The sequence below is a fragment of the Loxodonta africana genome, chromosome 1 (genome assembly GCF_030014295.1).
Source record: "Loxodonta africana isolate mLoxAfr1 chromosome 1, mLoxAfr1.hap2, whole genome shotgun sequence".
Classification (NCBI taxonomy): domain Eukaryota; kingdom Metazoa; phylum Chordata; class Mammalia; order Proboscidea; family Elephantidae; genus Loxodonta; species Loxodonta africana.
The window spans coordinates 182,983,279-183,005,100 of NC_087342.1; the positions used below are offsets into that span (position 1 = coordinate 182,983,279).

The 21,822-nt window shown below is 41.5% G+C and overlaps 1 protein-coding gene across 4 annotated transcripts in view; it reads left to right on the plus strand.

Moving 5' to 3' along the window:
- Positions 1-4,810: 4,810 nt before the first annotated feature.
- NUS1 (NUS1 dehydrodolichyl diphosphate synthase subunit) overlaps positions 4,811-21,822 on the plus strand; it is a 52,489-nt gene continuing 35,477 nt past the window's right edge. For 2 of the 4 annotated variants that reach the window (XR_010322794.1, XM_003404255.4), the window contains exon 1: positions 4,838-5,267. Coding sequence is in view for 2 of the 4 variants with exons in the window: in XM_003404255.4 (XP_003404303.2) it covers positions 4,853-5,267 (415 nt within the window). In the remaining 2 variants the exon portion in view is untranslated. Of the gene's footprint in view, positions 5,268-21,822 lie in introns of all 4 variants that reach the window. The other 2 variants (XR_010322796.1, XM_064290290.1) reach the window with 2 other exon arrangements.

Below are 21,822 nucleotides of genomic sequence, written 5' to 3' on the forward strand. Positions count from 1 at the left end.
TAGGTTTTATATTTAGGTCTTTGATCCATTCGAGTTAGTTGGTGTGAGGTATGAGTTCTGTTTTATTTTTTCACAGATGGACATCTGGTTTTGCCTGCACCGTTTGTTAAAAAGACTGTCGTTTTCCCATTTAATGGACTTTGGTCCTTTGTCAAAGATCAACTGACCATAGGTGAACAGATTTACATCTAGGTTCTTGATTCTGTGCCATTGGTGTATGTCTCTGTCATTGTACCAGTACTAGGCTATTTTGACTACTGTGGCTGTATAGTAGGTTCTGAGATCAGGTAGTGAGAGGCCTCCTCCTTTGTTCTTTTTTTCGGTAACGCCTTATTTATCCAGGGCCTCTTTCCTTTCCATATAAAGCTGGTTATTAGTTTTCCCACTTCATTGAAGAGAGGAATATTTTGAGATGGATATGACATTCAAGTTTTAGATTAAGTGAATCGTAGAAACTTACATGAGACTAGTTGAAAAGTAACAATTATTGACTAATTAAGGCATGTAGCAAAGATGTTAAGAGGTGCTTCCTAGTGGAAAAATAGGGCTGGAGAGGACAAATACTAGGTAGCAGTTAAGTGCTCGGCCACTAAAAGAAAGGTTGGTGGCTTGAATCCACCCAGAAGCACCTCAGAAGAAAGGCCTGGCAATCTACTTCTGAAAGATCATAGCCATTGAAAACGCTATGGTATGCAATTTCTTTTTTTATTGTTGTTATTAGCTGCCGCTGTGTTGGCTTGGACTTATGGTGACCCCATGTGTGTCAGAGCAACACTGTTCCAGAAGGGTTTCAAGGTTGTAACCTTTCAGAAGCAGACTGCCAGGCCTGTCTTCTGATGTACATTTCGTTGTGTCTGAATCTTCATTCTTTCACCTTGCAGTTGACAGCTTAGCAATTTGCCCTACCCAGCTGCCTAGTTTTTTTAATTACAAAAATTAAATTGTTTTATTATGTATAATGAAAAATGAGAAGTTGTGTAATACAGCTGTGAAATTTACAAGCACCCATGAGATTTACAAGGAGGGAGAAGTTACTTCAGACTAGAAAATCAAGAGAAGTTTGATGGAGGAGTGGCATATAGGAATGTGTTGGGGGTTGGGCAATACCTAGATGAGAAATAGGAATGCAGCAGGAGCGAACAGCCTGAGCAAAAGTGGCAAAAATGTTACAGAAATGCTGCAGGTAAGTACAGAACTGGCTTGGAAGGCCACTTTCTGATCTATGTTGGCTGGAATATTAGGGTGTGTGAATGGCATGATAAGGCTGGATGGGCAATTTATATCAAAGGGTGGAGGTTCTAGAGGTCAGGCGCTATTTTAGTAACCTAGTGCTGCTGTAACACAAACACCACAAGTGGATGACTTTAACAAAAAGCTTATTCTCTCACAGTCCAGTAGGCTAGAAGTCTGAATTCAGGGCGGCAGCTCCAGGGGAAGGCTTTTTCTTCTCTGACAGCTCTGGAGAAAGGTCCTTGTCATCAGTCTTCTCTTGGTCTGGGAACATCTCAGCGCAGGAACCTCAGGTCCAAAGAGCATGCTCTGCTCCAAGTACTGCTTTCTTGGTGGTATAAGGCTCCCAACTCTCTGCTAGCTTCCCTTTCCTTTTACCTCTTGAGAGATAAAAAGTGGTGCAGGCCACATAACAGGGAAACTCTCCGTACATTGGATCAGGGATGTGACCTGGTAAGGGTGTTACAATCCCACCCTAATCCTCTTTAACATAAAATTACAATCACAAAATGGAGGACAAAACCAAAAAAATCCAAACCCAGTGCCACTGAGTTGATTCCGACTTATAGTGACCCTATAGGACAGAGCAGAACTGCTCCATAGAGTTTCCAAGGAGTACCTGGCAGATTCAAACTGCCGACCCTTTGGTTAGCAGCCATAGCACTTAACCACTACGCCACCAGGGTTTCCAAATGGAGGACAGCCACGGAATACTGGGATGGCCCAACCAAGTTAATATACACATTTTTTGGGGGGACATAATTCAACCCATGACAGGCTCCATGTCTATTTTCCTCACCACTATAAAGCTAATTCATGGCTGGTACTCAAAAATTCTTCTGATGCTTCCTGTGTTGTCTAATATTTTCCCCATAGCATCCTTCACTATTGCAACTCGAGGCTTGAATTTTTTCTTTAGTTCTTTCAGCTTGAGAAATGCCGAGCGTGTTCTTCCCTTTTGGTTTTCCATCTCCAGCTCTTTGCACATGTCATTATAATACTTTACTTTGTCTTCTTGAGCTGCCCTTTGAAATCTTCCGTTCAGTTCTTTTACTTCATCAATTTTTCCTTTTGCTTTAGCTGCTTGATGCTCAAGAGCAAGTTTCAGAGTCTCCTCTGACATCCATCTTGATCTTTTCTTTCTTTCCTGTCTTTTCAGTGACTTCTTGCTTTCTTCATGTACGATGTCCTTCCACAACTTGTCCAGTCTTCGGTCACTAGTGTTCAATGCGTCAAATCTATTCTTCAGATGGTCTCTGAATTCAGGTGGGATATACTCAAGGTCATATTTTGGCTCTGGTGGACTTGTTCTGATTTTCTTCAGTTTCAGCTTGAACTTCCATATGAGCAATTGATGGTCTGTTCCACAGTCAGCCCCTGGCCTTGTTCTGACTGATGGTATTGAGCTTTTTCATCATCTCTTTCCACAGATGTAGTCAATTTGATTTCTGTGTGCTCCATCTGGCGAGGTCCATGTGTATAGTCGTCGTTTATGTTGGTGAAAGAAGGTATTTGCAATGAAGAAGTCGTTGCACTTCTTGCAAAATTCTATCATTCGATCGATCTCCAGCAGCATTGTTTCTATCACAGGCATCAGGAATGAAGGAAGACTCATTAACAACCTGTGTTATGCAGATGACACAACCTTGCTTGCTGAAAGTGAAGAGGACTTGAAGCACTTACTAATGAAGATCAAAGGCCACAGCCTTCAGTATGGATTGCACCTCAATATAAAGAAAACCAAAATCCTCACAACTGGAACAATGAGCAACACCATGATAAACGGATAAAAGATTGAAGTTGTCAAGGATTTCGTTTGACTTGGATCCACAATCAACAGCCATTGAAGCAGCAATGAAGAGATCAAAAGATGCATTGCATTGGGTAAATCTGCTGCAAAGGACCTCTTCAAAGTGTTGAAGAGCAAAGATGTCACCCTGAAGACTAAGGTACACCTGACCCAAGCCATGGTATTTTCAATCGCATCATATGCATGTGAAAGCTGGACAATGAATAAGGAAGACCGAAGAAGAATTGACATCTTTGAATTGTGGTGTTGGTGAAGAATATTGAATATACCACGGGCTGCCAAAAGAATGAACAAATCTGTCTTGGAAGAAGTGCAGCCAGAATGTTCCTTAGAAGCAAGGATGGCGAGACTACATCTTACATACTTTGGACATGTTGTCAGGAGGGATGAGTCCCTGGAGAGGACATCATGCTCGGCAGAGTACAGGGTCATCGGAAAAGAGGAAGATCCTCAACGAGGTGGATTGACACAGTGGCTGCAACAATGAGCTCAAGCATAACAACGACTGTAACCATGGCGCAGGACCGGGCAGTGTTTCGTTCTGTAGTGCATAGGGTCGCTATGAGTCGGAACCAACTCGACGGCACCTAACAACAACAACAACACTCAATAATTACTTGCTGAATCAATGAATAAAAGAGCAAAGTGACTGGACTGCAAGGCAGTGTCTCTTATATGTACAACCCATATTCCTCAATTTAGGATCTGTTGCTGCTTACGACCAACCACACTTATGACCATCAGAATATGTATACATACAATGTTGAAATGCGTAATTTGCTGATGTTATCATTCTCAGGTATTCACTAGCAGCTGTTTATATGTAATGTTTCCAATGCCCAAAGACAAAGACTGGATTAATAAAGATATTGATAATAAAAGACAATAATAATGAAAAAAAATGAGGAATTCAATTTGTGTCAGAACTGACTCAAGACAGAGTCATAGGAGTACAGACAGTTACCATAACCCGTCTTAAGTAGGGGACTACCTGCACTAAGCAAGGGACAACCAAGTAAGGATTCAGTTTAGAGGGAATGATATGGCAGAACTGTGCTGCGGGAAAATTACTAAAGATTCCCACTTCCACTGTAGGAAGAATTAGCCTTAACTAGGAGATTTTTTTTTTTTTTTTTTTTTTTTTAGGAGATGTGACCAAAGCACTATCTCGGGACCTCACGAGGGGCACGCCTATGAACACTTTTCCTTTGGGGGACCCTGTTTGATCCTCAGTGTCGAAACTTATTGGTAGCTGTTTTCTGGCATTTGTCATTTTCAGTCCATCTGGCCATTTGTATTCCTTGGAAACTTTCTGGCAGGGCCTTCTAAGGTGAGAAATAGTATTAGACGCCAAGGGACGCCAGGTCCCTGGAATCGCACACTGCAATCAAGATGACGTATGCTTTAGCTTGACGTCTGGCTCTCAAGAGCACGTCGCGCCCATTCCTCATCCTCCGCACGGCTAGGGGGCGCCCTCGATCCCAGGCCCGCCCCGCTCGCTGGCGAAATCTCTCCCTCTCCACACCGGAGAAGGCTACATCCTCCATCCTCCATCCTCCGACCCAGAAGCCTCGTCAGAGCTCCGCGTCGGCCAATCAGAAACATCCATGTGCTAATGGGGGTGGGGCTGCCAGGGGAGGAGGAAGATGGCGGCGGGGGCGAGGTGAGGTGTTGGCAGTTGAAAGGGGTTCGGGCGCGGAGGGCAGGGAAATCCGGAGCGATGGCCCGCGCCAGCCGCAGGGGCGGATAAGAAGCCGTCGCTCCGCGGGTGAGGGAGGGAGGGAGGGGAGGGCGGCCGGGCGTCTTGAGAGTATGACGGGGCTGTACGAGCTGGTGTGGCGGGTGCTGCACGCGCTCCTCTGTCTGCACCGCACGCTCACCTCCTGGCTCCGCGTTCGGTTCGGCACCTGGAACTGGATCTGGCGGCGTTGTTGCCGTGCCGCCTCCGCCGCGGTCCTAGCGCCGCTCGGCTTCACGCTCCGCAAGCCCCCGGCTGCCGGCAGGAATCACCGGCACCACCGGCACCCGCGCAGGGGACCGGGCCCGGCCGCCGCCCATCCCCGGTTGCGCTGGCGCGCGGACGGCCGTTCCCTGGAGAAGCTGCCGGTGCACATGGGCCTGGTGATCACCGAGGAGGAGCAGGAGCCCAGCTTCTCGGATATCGCAAGCCTGGTGGTGTGGTGTATGGCCGTGGGCATCTCCTACATTAGCGTCTACGACCACCAAGGTGAGGCTCTGTGGGGCGGGGTGCAGGAGGGACTGGGTCATCGCCGACTGCGGCGACTGCACATCCGGCAGATGTGCTTGGGTCACGCCGCGTACAGCCGCCTTCCCGGCTCCGCCAGTTCCGAGTCCCGTGGCCCTTACGTATAAATCACTGTGCTAGCATTTTCGAGGAAGGAAGCTAAGCTTTACTGAACACCTACTAAGTCTTTGGAGTCGCTTCATTTGCTTTCTTTACATCAAAAAAAATATTTTTTATTCTTTATTATGTCCCAGTAAGCGTGATAGTAATTATTTGTATACCTTTGTTTCAGAAGTGAGGGTGCTGAGGCTCGAAAACATTTACTGATTTGTCAAGGTCACAAACGTAGCAGTCAATGAGAGGATCTCTGTCTTTTCACAGTCTCTGCCTTTTCCTTTACACTACAGTGTTTCTTCTGAGAGGTTCAAGGCACAGTTTTTGTTTTAAATTGGAGGGGTTAAGCAAAGACTAGGGATAGGCACTGCAAATGGGAGCAGTGGGGGCCAGGAAGTCTTGGGCCAGGTGGTATTTGAACTGAGTTTACAGAAAGTATGTGACAGAATAGGCTGAAAGGAAAATGGTCTCCTGTCTTTCGATACGTGGAATGGTGTGATCCTTGGTCCTCAGTGGCCAAACCAGTACTTGACACAATAATTGTTCTCCCATAAGTTTTTTTGTTTGTTTATTGTGCTTTAGGTGAAGATTTACAGAGCAAGTTAGTTTCTCATTAAACTCTACATACTGTTTTGTGACATTGGTTGCCAACCCTGCAACTGTCAACACTCTCCCCTTCTCGACCTTGGGTTCCCCATTTCCATTCATCCAGTTTTCCTTCCGCCTTCTGCCTTCTCATCCTTGCCCCTGGGCTAGTGTGCCCAATTAGTCTTGTATTCATGGTTGAGCTGTGTATATTATTGTTTGTTTTATGGTTCTGTTTAATCTTTGGCTGAAGGGTGAACCTCAGGAATGAACTCAATACTGAGTTAAAGGGGTGTCCAGGGGCCATACCCTTAGGGTTTCTCTAGCCTCTGTCAGGCTAGTAAGTCTGGTCTTTTTTTGTGTGTTTGAATTTTGTTCTACATTTTCCTCCAGCTCTGTCCCAGACCCTGTGTTGTGATCTCTGTCAAAGCAGTCAATGGTGGTAGCTGGGCACCATCTAGTTGTGCTGGACTTAGTCTGGTGGAGGCTGTGGTGGTTGTGGTCCATTAGTCCTTTGGGCAAATCTTTGGCTTGTGTCTTTGGCTTTCTTTATTTCCCCTTGCTCCAGTAGAAGTGGGACCAGTAGATGTATCTTAGATGACCATTCGCAAGCTTTTAAGAGTCGAAACAGTACTCACCAAAGTAGGAGGTAGAACATTTTCCTTACAAACTATGTTATGCCAGTTGAGCTAGATGTCTGAAGAGACCATGGTCACCAGCCCTCAGCCCTGTGGGAGTCTGAATCTGTCTGAAAAGTTTCCATGACTTTGCTTTGGCCAAGTTGTGCTTGCTTCCCCAGTATTGTGTACTGCCTTACCCTCCGGTAAGTTTTGATTGAGGGAATGAATTTCATCATAGGAAAATTGTAAGTACAAAAATACAACACCTACTGAGAGTTTAAAGGAGCCCTAGTGGCTCGGTGGTTAAGCACTTGGCTGCTAACGGAAGGTCGGTGGATTGGACCCACCATCTGCTCTGTGTAAGAAGGATGTGGCAGTCAGTTTCTGTTTGATAACAGCCTTGGAAAATACGGGGCACTTCTACTGTGTCCTATATGGATGCTGTAAGTCGGCATTGACTCAATGGCAATGGGTTTGGTTTTGAGTGATTACAGGTTTAAAACACTGTGCTGGGCACATTCCTAGCAATCTTGCATTTAATTCCAGGGATTCTCAGACTTGTGGGGAGGTAGACACATAGATTGCACTGGGTGGTGGTGGGTAGACACATAGATTGGTCACATGTTTAATAAAAAGTGTTGAGAAAAAGTGCTGTGAGAATGGGGGAGAGAAATTCTGCATGGAACTTGAGAAGTTCTTTCAGAGGAGATGAGATTTAGGCAAGACATTGAAGAATGAGTAGGAGATAAGATTGAGGAAGGCTCTAAATGTCAGGTTAGGGTTTCAATGCAATGGGTTTTCCTTACAGGTATGGTGCTAAAATGATTCTGGAGTATTGCTATGAAGGAAAGAAAGTGTTTTATTCTCTGTTCGATAAATTACTATTATGCTTCAGAGAAGCTACAACTTGATTTTTACTTTTAAATCTGTATCTTATAGGTAGGTTTAAGTGTGGAGTTTTGTCAAAAAAGGGAGATCTAGGTCAGACAGTAAGTCTTACAGGGTAATCTCCATCTGCCCTGTTTCCTTCCCTGCAGCCAGCAAAGAATATGGTGACTCAGTAGCCTGTCATTATCAAATGATGATTCGCACTGTAGGGTAAAGTTGAAAATATTCAGTATTTTGACATTTTATGGAACTTGCTGAAGAACTCAGCAGACCAGTAGAAATCACAAGACTGTCAGGAGGTAACACACGATCTTTACCTAAACCAGTGCAACAAAAATATTGTGTGGGGAAGAGGTGAAGCAGAAATAGAAACTAGTTAAAGCCATTCAGCATTCTAGTGAGTTGGCTGTGAGGTCGTTTAACTAGGTAAGTGTTTTAAAGCAAGTACACCCAGTAGGGAAGGTGAAATGTGTAGCTAAATTGTTTGACTTGCGTAGTGGTCACAGATTATAATATTGCCACACTTCCTTGTTCTGACAATTCCTGTTACTGAATTGCTCACGTGATTCAGGAGTATTCTGTGTCGTTCATAAAAGAAAAATGATAATGAAAAGAAAGAAGTTAGGCTAAACCAAGTATTGACTGATAACGTAAAGGAGTTTTAAGGGGCATTTTCAGTGAACGGACTAAGGGCACTTTATGTTCTCCTGTAAAGGTAACGAGCTTTAATATATTTAAGAGATAGGGATAATTTAATTGCCTAAAATAATAATCCCTCAATTTGCTCATTCTTGTTTTTTTGATTGATTGATTCATTCAGTAGGTGAAAATTGGGTGCTTATTAAGTGCCAGGCATGGGGTTCGGCAGTGAACAAAACAGACAAAAATCCCTCTACTAATGAGTAAAATGTGTAGTATCTTAGATCATAGGTTTAACAAGGAAAAATAAAACAGGGAACAATACCCATACCATATCCATTGCCTTCAGGTCGGTTCCGACTCATAGCTACTCTATAGCACAGAGCAGAACTGCCCCATGGAGTTTCCAGGGAACGACTGGCTGATGGATTCAAACTGCTGACCTTTTGGTTAGCAGCCTAGCGAAATCAACTTGATGGCAACAAGTTTTAATCGTTAATTAACTTACTTAGGTATTTAGTTTAAAAAGAAAAAAGGTCATTTTGAAAGCTGAGCATTCATATTTATAAATAAGTATTACTTTAATTCTGTATCTGGTGAGGTACCGTATAATCAGGAAATATTGTTTTATTTTTATCTCAGTTTTCTCCCTTCCCTGGGAAGGAAAGCTTCTGATTTCAGATTTGAAAGAAAATATTGGAATTGACTTGATGACATTGGGTTTGGTTTGGTTTATGTTAAATATGTTCGTACTTTAAAAGTCTCATTTTGTTGAATTGATTATACATTTCACATAAATTTTTAAAGACGCAGTGTTTAAAGGATACAAATAAGATCTGCTGACTGAATACTTGTCTAATGAAGCTCCTTCATTACTTGATTACCTTAATTTGAAAAGTAAGTATGTGTTGGATTTATTACCCGGTCATGTGTACATGAAAGAGTAGACTCAGTATCAAAATCTGTAGGTAATTACAAAATGACATTTTAACTGATATAGTAGAGGTTTTAAAAGACTCCAATAAAGTACCTGAATACAGTGTATAATCTAATAGGGGGATTGTGGTTGTTGTTAGCTGCTGTTGAGTTGGCCCCCATCTCATTGTGACCCCATGCACAACGGAAACACTGTCCAGCCCTGTGCTATCATCCCTGTGATGTGTTGCAGACCTGACTCTTATGATCCATAAGGTTTTCATTGGCTGATTTTTGGAAGTAGATTGTCAGGCCTTTCTCCTTATTCTGTCTTTGTCTGGAAGTTCTGAAACCGATTTAGCATTGTAGCAGCGTGCAGGCCTTCACTGATGGTTGGGTAGCTGTGCATGAGGTATATCCACCAGGAATTGAATCCCGCTCTCCTGCGTGGAAAGCTAGAATTCTAACACTGAACCATTAATGCTGTCATTAAGAAGGGGATAATCAAACCCGTTTCCATCTAGTCAGTTCCAACTCATAGCGATCCTATAGGACAGAGTAGAATTGCCCAATAGGGTTTCCAAGGAGCGGCAGGTAGATTCAGACTGCCGACCTTTTGGTTAGCAGCCGAGCTCTTAACAACTTCGCCACCAGGGCTCCAGTAGGAGGATAGGGCGTACTTATCCGACCACTCTCTTTGGAATATTTTCTGAACCTGGCTTGCATGACACCATATATGCTTGGATTTCTTCCTGTCTCCCTTCTTGTTCCATCTGAACCTTATGTCTGCCTCCACTTCTAAATGTTGAATAAAATTTTGTGCCATATGTAGGCTCTTATCTTTCTGTGTTCACTCTATGTCCCAAATTAGGGGTGAGCAGATTTTCTTAAAGGGCTAGATAGTGAATCTTTTAGGCTTAGTGGGCCATGTGGTCTTTGTCACAACTATTCAACCCTGCCCTTGTAGCCAGAGAGCATCCATAAACGAATGGGTGTCATATTCCAATAGCAGTAATTTGTGTACTCTGGTCCCAGTTGATACACCCAATCCCATTGCTTTAAATATCATCCTGTGTGCCGACACCCAGGTTTGTATCTCCAGTTCTCATCTCTCTCATAATTCCAGACTCTTGTATCCAACTTCCTAAGACCTCCACTTTTATTTTATTGTTGTTTCTGATAGGTGCTGTCGAGTCGGTTCTGAATCGTAGTGACCCTGTGTGTACAATAGAGGAAACACTGCGCGGTCGTGTGCCATCCTCTCAGTCACTGCTATGCTTGAGCCTGTTGTTGCAGCCGCTGTGTCAGTCCATCTTGTTGAAGATCATCTTCTTTTTCATTGACCCTCTACTTTACCAAGCATGATGTCCTTCTCCAGGGATTTTCCCTTCTTATAACATGTCCAAAGTATGTGAGACAAAGTCTTGCCATCCTTACTTCTAAGGAGCATTCTGGCTGTACTTCTTCCAAGACACATTTCTTCACTCTTTTGGCAGTCCGTGATATATTTGATATTCCTTGCCAACACCATAATTCAAAGGCATTAATTATTTTTCAGTCTTCCTTATTCATTGTCCAGCTTTCACATGCATATGAGGCGATGAAAACACCCTGGCTTGGTCAGGTGCACCTTAGTCTTCAAGGTGACATCTTTACTTTTTAATACTTTAAGGAAGTCTTCTGCACCAGATTTGCCCAATGCAATGCTTCTTTTGATACTTGACTGCTGCTTCCATGGATGTTGGCTGTGGATCCCAGTAAAATGAAACCCTTGACAACTTTAGTCTTTTCTCCGTTTATCATTATGTTGCTTGTTGGCCTGGTTGTGAGGGTTTTTGCTTTATGTTGAGGTGTAATCCATACTGAAGACTGGCCTTTGATCTTCATCAGTAAGTGCTTTAAGTCCCCTTTTACCTTCAGCAAGCAAGGTTGTGACATCTGCATAATGCAGGTTGTTAATGAGTCTTCCTCCAATCCTGATGCCCCGTTCTTCTTCATATAGTCCAGCATCTTGGATTACTTGCAGATTGGATAGGTATGATGAAAGGATACAACCCTGATGTACACCTTTCCTGACATTAAGCTGTTCTGCTGAACAGCTGTCTCTTGATCTATGTAAAGATTCCTCATGAGCACAATTAAGTGTTCTGGAATTCCCATTCTTTGCAATGTTATCCATAATTTGTTATGATCCACACAGTCGAATGCTTTTGCATAGTCAGTAAAACACAGGTAAACAACCTTCTGGTATTCTGTGCTTTCAGCCAGGATCCATCTGACATCAGCAATGATATCCCTGGTTCCACGTCCTTTTCTGAATCTGGCCTGAATTTCTGGCAGTTCCTTGTCGATATACTGCTGCAGCTGCTTTTGAATGATTGTCAGCAAAATTTTGCTTATGTGTGATATTAATGATATTGTTCAGTAATTTTCACATTCAATGGGATCACCTTTTTTGGGAATAGGCATAAATATGGATCTTTTCCACTTGGTTTGCCAGGTAGCCGTCTTCCACATATCTTGGCATAGACAAGTGAGCATTTCCAGCGCTGCATCTGTTTGTTGAAACATCTCAATTGATATTCCGTCAATTCCTGAAGCCTTGTTTTTTGCCAATGCCTTCAGTGCAACTTGGACTTCTCCCTTCAGTACCTCGGGTTCCTGATAATATGCCACCTCTTGAAATGGTGGAATGTTGACCAATTCTTTTTGGTATAGTGACTGTGCATTCCTTCCATCTTCTTTTGATGCTTCCTGTGTCATCTAGTATTTTCCCCATAGAATCCTTCACTGTTGCAACTCGAGGTGTGAACTTTTTCCTCAGTTCTTTAGGCTTGAGAAATGCTGAGCGTGTTCTTCCCTTTCAGTTTTCCATTTCCAGCTCTTTGCACATGTCGTTATAATACTTTACTTTGTCTTCTCGAGCCTCCCTTTAAAATTTTCTGTTCAGTTCTTTAACTTCATCATTTCTTTCTTTTGCTTTAGCTGCTCGATGTTCAAGAGCAGGTTTCAGAGTCTCTTCTGACATCCATTTTGATCTTTTCTTTCCTTCCTGTCTTTTTAATGACCTCTTGCCTTCTTCATATATGATGTCCTTGATGTCATTCCACAACTCATTGGTCTTCGGTCATGAGTGTTCAACGGGTCAAATCTATTCTTGAGATGGTCTCTAAATTCAGGTGGGATATACTTAAGATCGAACTTTGCCTCTTGTGGACTTGTTCTAATTTTCTTCAGTTTCAACTTGAACTTGCGTATGAGCAGTTGATGGTCTGTTCCACAGTTGGCCCCTGGCCTTGTCCTGACTGATGATATTGAGCTTTTCCATTGTTTCTTTCCACAGATATAGTCAATTTGATTCCTGGGTATTCCATCTGGCAAGGTCCGTGTGTATAGTTGCTGTTTATGTTGGTGGAAAAAGGTATTTGCAAAGAAGTCATTGGTCTTGCAAAATTCTATCATGCAATCTCCGGCATCATTTCTATCACCAAGGCCATATTTTCCAACTATCGATTCTTCTTCATTTCCAGCTTTCACATTCCAATCACCACTGATTATCGATGCATCCTGATTGCACATTTGGTCAGTTTCAGCCTGCAGAAGTTGGTAAAAATCTTCAGTTTCTTCACCTTTGGCCTTAGTGGTTGGTGTGTAAATTTGAATAATCGTCATATTAACTTGTCTTCCTTGTGGGCAGTGGATATTATCCTATCACTGACAGCGTTGTACTTCAGGACAGATCTTGAAATGTTCTTTTTGGCAATGAATGCAGTGCCGTATCAGACAGTGTTCTGCTGCTATTCATAATGTTTTCACTGGCGAATGCTTCTCAGAAGTAGACTGCCGGGTCCTTCTTCCTAGTCTGACTTAGTCTGGAAGCTCAGCTGAAACCTGTCCTCCATGGGTGACCCTGCTGGTATCTGAATACCGATGGCATAGCTTCCAGCATCACAGCAACATGCAAGCCCCCACAGTGTGACAAACTGACAGACACGTGGGTTTTTTTTTTAATTAGGCATCACAAATTGCTAATGTGTCCAAAATAGTACTCTTGATTTTTCCCCCAAACCTGCCCCTTTCAAGATTTTCCTCATCTCAGAAACTATTACTACCTTCCATTTAGTTGCTTAAGCTAGAGATTTATTGTTGTCTGTGAGTTTTCTCTTATATTCCACCTGTAAACTTTGAGCAGTTCTCCTCAACCTGACTTTTAGAATATATTCCAAATCTGCCCCTTGTTTTATTCTTCATTGCCACTGCTCTAGTTTGAGACGCCATCACCTTTTACCAGGATTGCTACAGTCACCTCCTGATTGGCCTTTGTTTCCATTCTGGCCCCTGTATAATCTGTTCTCCACCTATCAGCAAAGTGATTTTTTTTTGGTAACATCAGTCAAACTCTGAATAAAGCCCTCAGCGGCTTCCCATTGTACTTGAAATGCTTTCTAAGCTCATTACCAAGACCCACAGACCCCTTCATGTATGACCTCTTCCCTACATCTCTGGCCTCATGCAGTGCCCCTCTTCCCACTTATTTTTTATATTCACCAATTTTACTGGCAGTTTTCTTTTCCTTGAGTATGGTGAGAAACCTAAATGCTGAGAGAATGTGCAGTAGAGTAATACCTAGTAATAGAAATAATCTCAGCTGAGACATTGATTTTTATATTTTAAGAGCTGAGCATAATGAGCAGGTTCGTTTTTTGTTAAATAATGCAATTTTTAAAACAGTAACAAGACTAGCACCAAGGAAGGAAGCACGTTATACACTGAAAAAAGCAGGATACAAAAATGCATAATCATATGCATCAGGATTGCATGTGCATGCGGGCAAAGACTAGGAAATGTTAAAAAGAGGAAATAGTTGTATTATGGTGGTAAGGTTAGGGATATTCCCTTATTGCCTAAACTTGGAAAACCTTAAATAGTTTTTAGTACTATAAAACAGATATTTCTAGTATGGAATGTAAAAAGTACATTTGGCCGCCAAAGAGAATAGCTAATATTTATCAAGATATACCAAGAACATTGTATTCTTTCTGAGATTCAGCTTTCTTAGCATAATATTTTATTCTTTCATGGAAATTATGGATTTTCTTGTCTTCCCACACTTTGGAAATGACTCTTGCACTTATCTTTATTTCCATATAGTTTACGTATAAAAGTATATGAGATGTAGCTGGAGAGCAATAAAAATTAATGTAAAATTAAAAAAAGTTATTATTGCAAAAACTTATTGGATATTCCCAAGTTGTTCTTAAAGAATTATCTCTGTTAGCCCTGTGAAACCTTCTTTTTAAAAGCCTCTAAAAAATAATTCTAGTCCTAGTTTTTTATAAATTTCATTTTCAAAAGAACTCATTTATAAAAAGATCAGTGTTATTTGATAGCATTCAACATTTTTTGAAGAGATTTCCAAATCTAATAGTAAAGCAGGTTTAGCCTAGTTCATTTTTCGGAGTTAGAAATTGTTACCCAAAACCAAACCAAACCCACTGCCATCGAGTCAGTTCCAACTCAGCAACACTATAGGACAGAGTAGAACTGCCCCATAGGATTTCCTAGGTGATAAATCCTTATGGAAGCGGACTGCCACATCTTTTTCCCTCGGAGTGGATAGTGGATTCAAACTACCAACCTTTTCGTTAGTAGCCGAGCCCTTTAACCTGTATGCCACCAGGGCCCTTAGAAATAATTACAGGATTAAATAATTAGAAGTCAGGAGACCTAGATTTCTGGCCAAAGTCTTAGACTCTTGACCAAGAACAATTGCTTGCCCTTTCTGGGTCTATTTCGTCTTCTCTAAAGCAACAGAATAAGTTTTCTCAAAAATATTTTAAGTATTTGCAGATATTTTCTCCTTAGAAGATCAGTTATTTCTGAATGATTGTATTCTCAACTTCTTATGTAAAATGATTTTTTTTGTGATAGTTTCTTTAAGTTATTCCATCATTTTGGCTTTAGGTTAGAGTATGAAGTCAAACAGGATGAATTATGAGAAAAAGAGTTCCCAAATATACCATGCGATTACTAGAGGAGTTGCTTTTCTCAGTCAAAGAGAAAGACAAAGGTGAAGTGTGTGTGTGTAGACTTCAAATCCTGAAGGAAAGTGCAAGCTGATAATATTGCTTATGGGTATAGAGGATGATCAGATTTCTGGATGGGAGTCAAGCTGTGAGGTATCAGGAGTCATTTTGCATATAATCTGTCTTCTTGACTTGATTGCCTTAGTCATCTAGTGCTGCTGTAACAGAAATACCACAAGTGGATGGCTTTAACAAAGAGAAGCTTATTCTCTGACAGTCCAGTAGGCCAAAAGTCCAAATTCAGGGTGTGGGCTCCAGGGGAAAGCTTTGTCTCTGTCAGCTCTGGAGAGGAAGGTCTTTGTGATGCATCGGGCTTCCGTTGGTCTGGGAGCATTTCAGCGCAGGAACCTCAGATCCAGAGGACCCACTCTGCTCCTGGCACTGCTTTCTTGGTCGTGTGAGGTCCCCATGTTTCTCTGCTCACTTCTCTCTTTTGTATCTCAAAAGAGATTGGCTTAAGACACTACCTAATCTTGTAGACCTCATCGATATAACTGCAGCTAATCCATTGTATATCATAGTGATAGGATTTACAACACATGAAAATCACATCAGAAGATAAAATGGTAGACAAGGGAATCATGACCTAGCCAAGTTGACAGATATTTTGGGGGTGTACAATTCAATCCATGATATTCACTTCTCTTCATCTGAATCAGCCAAGACAAAGGTTGTGTTTAAAATAACTTTATGAAAGTTGTCTTTATAAAAGATACTTTGTAACTGTGCCTCTGTAATGGTCTTCCTTTTAACAGAATTTCTGCCTGTATGCAGTAAGGAAATGTATGCTTTTATTTTAAGAGATTTTTGGAAACTTAAAAAAAAAAAAAAACTCTGTTCAGCGTCATGTCCCTTTAGGTTTTGTTGTTGTTAGGTGGCACTTTGTGGGCTGGTAATTCAGATTATTAGATAAACATCGAACTGTCATGTGGAAAATGTCTTAGGGGATAAGAGATGAGTAAGACACAAATTCACAAATAAGACTACAGTTTACCTGTTGCCGTTGAGTTGATTCCAACTCATAGTGAACCTATAGGACAGGATAGAACTGCCCCGTAGGGTTTCCAAGGAACACCTGGTGGATTCGAACTGCCAACCTCTGGCTACCAGCCGAGCTCTTAACCACTGTGCCACCAGGGCTCCAGACTACAGCTTAGTAGGGGGCTAAGCTGTAGCTATGATAAGCAGAATATTCAGTTATTAAGGGGTTTGAACAAAGTGTGTGTGTGTGTGAAGGGGAGTGATTCAGAGGAGGAATGGGGTGCATCTGGCTGAGGAGTTGGGAGAAGCCTCTGAATCTTGAAGAATTAGGAGAATTTTACAGGTGTGGGGGCCAGGGACAGGATGGAGAGGTTTTGAGTGGAGAAGGTAACATAACAAAGGATTCAGGTTGGGAAACACCAGCCAGTTCTAATCTGCTGGGGATAGAGTACTGTAGAGAGATATAGATGCATTTATTTCATAAATATGAAGTATTTCTACCCGCTAAGTATAGAAGCATAGGCTGGAATGTTAATGCTGAGCTGACCAGTTTGTTCTTAATGCACTAGGCATTTGGGTATCATTGAAGTTAAAGTTGAGACATGCCAGGATTAAAGATGCACCCAAAGAAGATTAATCTGGTCGTCATATGGGGGTGATACTTATTAGAAGGGGCAGAAAGACCCGTTAGAAGGTGGTTGTAATATTATAGGGAAGAGGACAATGGGTTGAAACAGTGGGGGCAATGGGCAAGAGGAATATGGGTGCTGAAAACAGTGCTGTTGAAGAGTATAATAGAGTGTTGGGGTGGGGTAATAATGTTAGACAGTACAAAAGATACCTGGGTGACTGGGAAGGTAGTGGTGGACATCAAGGAATAGGACATCAAGAAGAAGGGCTGTGTTTTTTTTTTAAGAAAATTATATAAACAGCTTTACAGCAGTTAAACCCTCATACATTTACTGTTCTCAATTTGTCTACTCCTCCAGGCTTTGACCCTAAGTGCACATAGCTACTATAGTACTGTTCCATTTATTTAAAAAAGAAAAAACTTTATGTAATATAAGTGTCTTTAGAGGTAGTTTATAAAATAAACTGACAAGTTTTAGATTTGTTTACTTTCAGAACTTACAGGTAGAGTTAGACGTTTGAATGAATTGGAAATGTTAGGAACCAAATGCTGATCCAGTCTTTATTAAATTTTTTCCATTGTTTATTTTATGTTTTTTAATATTTTAATGGTGTTTTAGGTGAAAGTTTACATAGCAAATCAGGTTTATAACAATTTTTATACAGATTGCTGGGTGACATTGGTTACAATATTCACAATGTGTTGGCATTTTCATTATTTCCATTCTGTTTGTTCTGTTTCTGTTGACCTAGCTTCCCTTCCCCTCCTTGCCTTCTCACCGTTGCTTTTGGGTAAATGTTGACCATTTAGTCTCATATAGTTGATTGTTTTAAGGGGACACATTACTCACGGATGATATTGTTTACGTTATATGGCAATCTATTATTTGTCTGAAAGGTGACCTCTACAGGTGGCTACAGTTACAAGTTCAAAGGGTATCTTAGGGTGATAGCCTCGGGGGCTCCATTGGTCCAGTAAATCTGGGCTTTTTTAGGAATTTGAATTTTATTCTACATTTTTCTTCCATTCTACCCAGGACCTTCTATCGTGTCCCTGGTCAGAACGGTCCAGTAGTGATAGCTGCCACCATCTAGTTCTTCTTGTCTCAGGCTAGAAGAGGCCGTGGTTTGTGTGGGCTGTTAGCCCTGTGGACCAGTTTCTTCTTTGCGTCTTTGGTTTCCTTCATTCTCTTTTGTTCCAGATGAGTAGAGAAAAACAGTTGTATCTCAGGTGGCCACTTGCAAGCTTTTAAGACCCATTTGCTACTTAACCAAACTAGGATGTGGAACGTTATTTTTATGAACTATGTTATGCCATTTGACTGGAGTTATCCCACGAGAATTAGTAAACCAATCCCACGAGGTATTTGGATATGTCTCGGAAGTCTCCATAACTGTGCCCCCAGTGTGCTTTGTTACATATGTGAGTATGTATGCAGCATACGTAAAAAGGTATGTACATATGCCTACAGATACACCTATACATGCACGTGTACTTACTCACATGTAGCTTCCTATACACATATATGCATACATACCTATGTAACCCTACTCATATTTTTGGTTATTAATATTGTTGCAAAATTATCTATTTCATAGCATTTATTGAAATTTCCCTTATTCTTGCATATTTCTTAATGTCTCTATTTGCCTTGGTCCAGTTGTGGAGACTTCATCCATACTGGGTATTCCCTTTTCCATCACCAAAAATAACAAATGTTTACTGCCTAGAAAGTGGCTCCCTCTGCTTTCCCCTCCCATCCTTGGTAACCATCAAAGAATGTTGCTTTCTGTGTGTATATCTATTCTTGACTTTATAAAAAAAAGATCATACAATATTTGTCCTTTTGTGATTGGCTTATTCACTCACAATAATGTCCCCCAGATTCATCACGGACTCCTCATTATTCTTTATAGTTACTTAGTATTCCATGGTAGCTACATACCACTATTCATTTATTCATTTTTCCGTTGATGGGCACTTAGGTCGTTTCCGTCTTTTTCAGCTATTGCCAATAATGCTGCAGTGTATATAGGTGTACATATGGGATCCTGTCTTTATTAAAATGTTAGTTTTATTCTTCATGGATTTTTTTGCATTAATTTTAATTTTTTAAAGACACTGCATTAAATTATTACTTATCTTGATTACCGAGTTTTTGGCACCCCCTTAAACTTTGCACCTGGGCTGAGTGCCTCACTCATCTTACTCTTTTCCTGGTCCTGAATAATTTTGCAGTCTTGTGAGTGACTAGAATCAGAGAAGGAGGAGCACATGGACAGAAAAAAAGGGCTGAAGTGCGGACTTTGAAGAATAATGTCCATTTAGGGGTGGAAGGAGGAAAAGGACTCAGTAGAAAGTGAGAAGGGGCTTATTCAAGAAGCAGGTTGGTTGCTGAATCAGGAGAAGACATTCAGAGAAGCCAGGACATTGAGAAGGAAGCAGGATGGTAAATGCTTTGTAAAAGTTGAGAAGGAAAGTATAAAGACTGAGAATTAGCCACCATTTTAGTGACTAAGAATATCACTCGTTGCCTTGAAGAGAACAAGTTCTTGAAAAGCTTTCCTGTTCTAATCTGGAGACTAAGGTAAAGTTGAATACGTTGGTGGGAAGTGAGGTGGACGTTTTTTTTTTTTTTTTAAAGAGCATCAAAGGAAGGGATTGGTGTGATGCCAGTAGACAAAAGCAAGAATTCTTGGTGGCTTACTATTAAAATAGATATATCTTAGTTCATATGGGAAATAGATTCATTTACCATTTTGTTTAAAAACTTGTATGTCCTGGCAGGAGTATTGTGAAGATTTTGCCTTCTATTTTTAAATTAGGAAACTTTTGAAATCGGTATGATTTCCATAATTTTTATCTAGATATATATCAAAGTGTGGTCTAGATTTTTTTTTCCTTTACCTGCATGTTGTTGTTAGGTGCTATCGAGTCGGTTCCGACAGATAGCGACCCTATAGGACAGAGTAGAACTGCCCGATGGCGTTTCCAAGGAGCAGCTGGTAGATTTGAACCTTTAGCCTTTTGGTTAGCAGCCAGGCTCTTAACCACTACACTACTAGGGCATTTATAAGCCTATATTGTAAATTTATATGCTGTTTTGTTGTATATGCTTTTTGTGTCATACATGTGAATTTTGTAATTGGAGGATAATGATTGTATCCTACATATCTATATCCCCATAGCATTTATCCCTGTACCTGTATTCTTACAGTGTTATCATGCTATGAGTATTAATGTAAAGTTTGCTCCTTGAAACACAGAGATCAGTGGGCTCAAGTCATCCAAAATGGATGGTCAGAATACTTGGTTGGCCTCATTTCCCTAACATGTCGCAACATTTGAAAAAATGTAGATCCTGCAAAAGAATAATGCAATTTAGATGTAAATTAATGAAAAACCACTCTTAAATGTAGATAAGCAGTACTAATTATACTTTGTACTGAGAATTTAGCACTTTGAGGTGATAAGTGAAATTTTTTTGGAGTTGGCTTAAATAACTTTGTATCGGTTTTCATGTTACCTCCTTGTCTTAGTCATCTAGTGCTGCTCTAATAGAAATACCACAAGGGGACGGCTTTAACAAAGAGAAGTTTATTCTCTCACAGTCTACTAGACTAGAAGTCTGAATTCAGGGTGTCAGCTTTCTTTCTCTGTTGGCTTTGGAGGATGGTCCTTGTCATTAATCTTCCTCTGTTCGAGGAGCTTCTCAGCGCAGGGACCCTGGGTCCTAAGGATGCACTCTGCTCCCAGTGCTTCTTTCTCGGTGCTGTGAGGTCCCCCACTCTCTGCTTCCATCCCTTTCGTTTTATCTCTTGTTAAGACAACAGGTGGTGCAGGCCACACTGCAGGGAAACTCCCTTTACATTGGATCAGGGATGTGACCTCACTAAGGGTGTCACAATCCCACTCTAATCCTCCTTAACATAATCTAACCTTGCCTCAGATTGGGATTTACAACCCAGGAAAATTACAATCACAAAATGGAGGACAGCCACCCCAAACTAGGAATCATGCCCTATCCAAGTTGACACATATTTTGAGGGGACACAGTTCAATCCATGACACTCCTGTGGGAGAAAATCAGGTGCTATCTGAATAACAGTCTTTAGAATAGCAATTGTTTTTGTTGTTAGGTGCCGTCAAGTCGGTTCCAGCTCATAGCAACTCTGGGTACAACAGAACAAAACACTAGTAAGAGTGTTACAATCCCATGCTAATCCTCTTTAATATAATCTAATCTTGCCTCATAAACCACAGGCAGAGATTAGGATTTACAGCACACAGGAAAATTACACTCACAAAATGGAGGACAACTACACAATACTGGGAATCATGGCCTAACCAAGTTGACACATAGTTTTAGGGGACACGATTCAATCCATGACACTCCACCCTTTGGCCCTCAAAAGTTCATGACCTTGCCACTTTTAAAACACATTCACACCATCATAACAAAACTCTTAAATTAACTCCAAGTTCAAAATCCACAAAAATTCCTCATCTGTGAAATCTAGAATACAAGCCATCTGTTTCCAAAGTACAATGGCAGAACAGGCAGGCACAAGCTAGACATTTCCATCACAAATGGGAGAAACTGGGGGGAAAGAAGGCATAATAAGCATCAAGCGAGTTAGTAGAACACATCACATCAGCCCTCAAAGCTTGAAAATAATCCTCTGTTTCCTGAGACCATTCACACAATGGCCCTGCCCTCCAAGTTCTAGGTATTTGCCACACTCTCCAGATCCTGAGTGGAGGCCCCTCAGCTCTGGGCTTCAGCTCCACCTTCAGGCCCACTGGAACAGCAACTCTACTCCCTCAGCTCTAGGTGCACCATTCTCTGAACCTATCTGAGTGGTGATTCCACTCTTAGAAACACTAGAGGCCATAGCCATACCTTTTGAGACTGAGACAGCTTGGTTTCCTGTGTTCCCTGTCTCTTCAGCTTCTGCTTACTGGTTCCTTGGCATCTCGGCCTTGGGGCCTCATATCTGAATCTGCCCTGCTGGGGCAAGTGTTCCAAAGCTCTGTAGCTCCACCAATAAGTGCCTGGAGGCACCCAACTCTGCCAG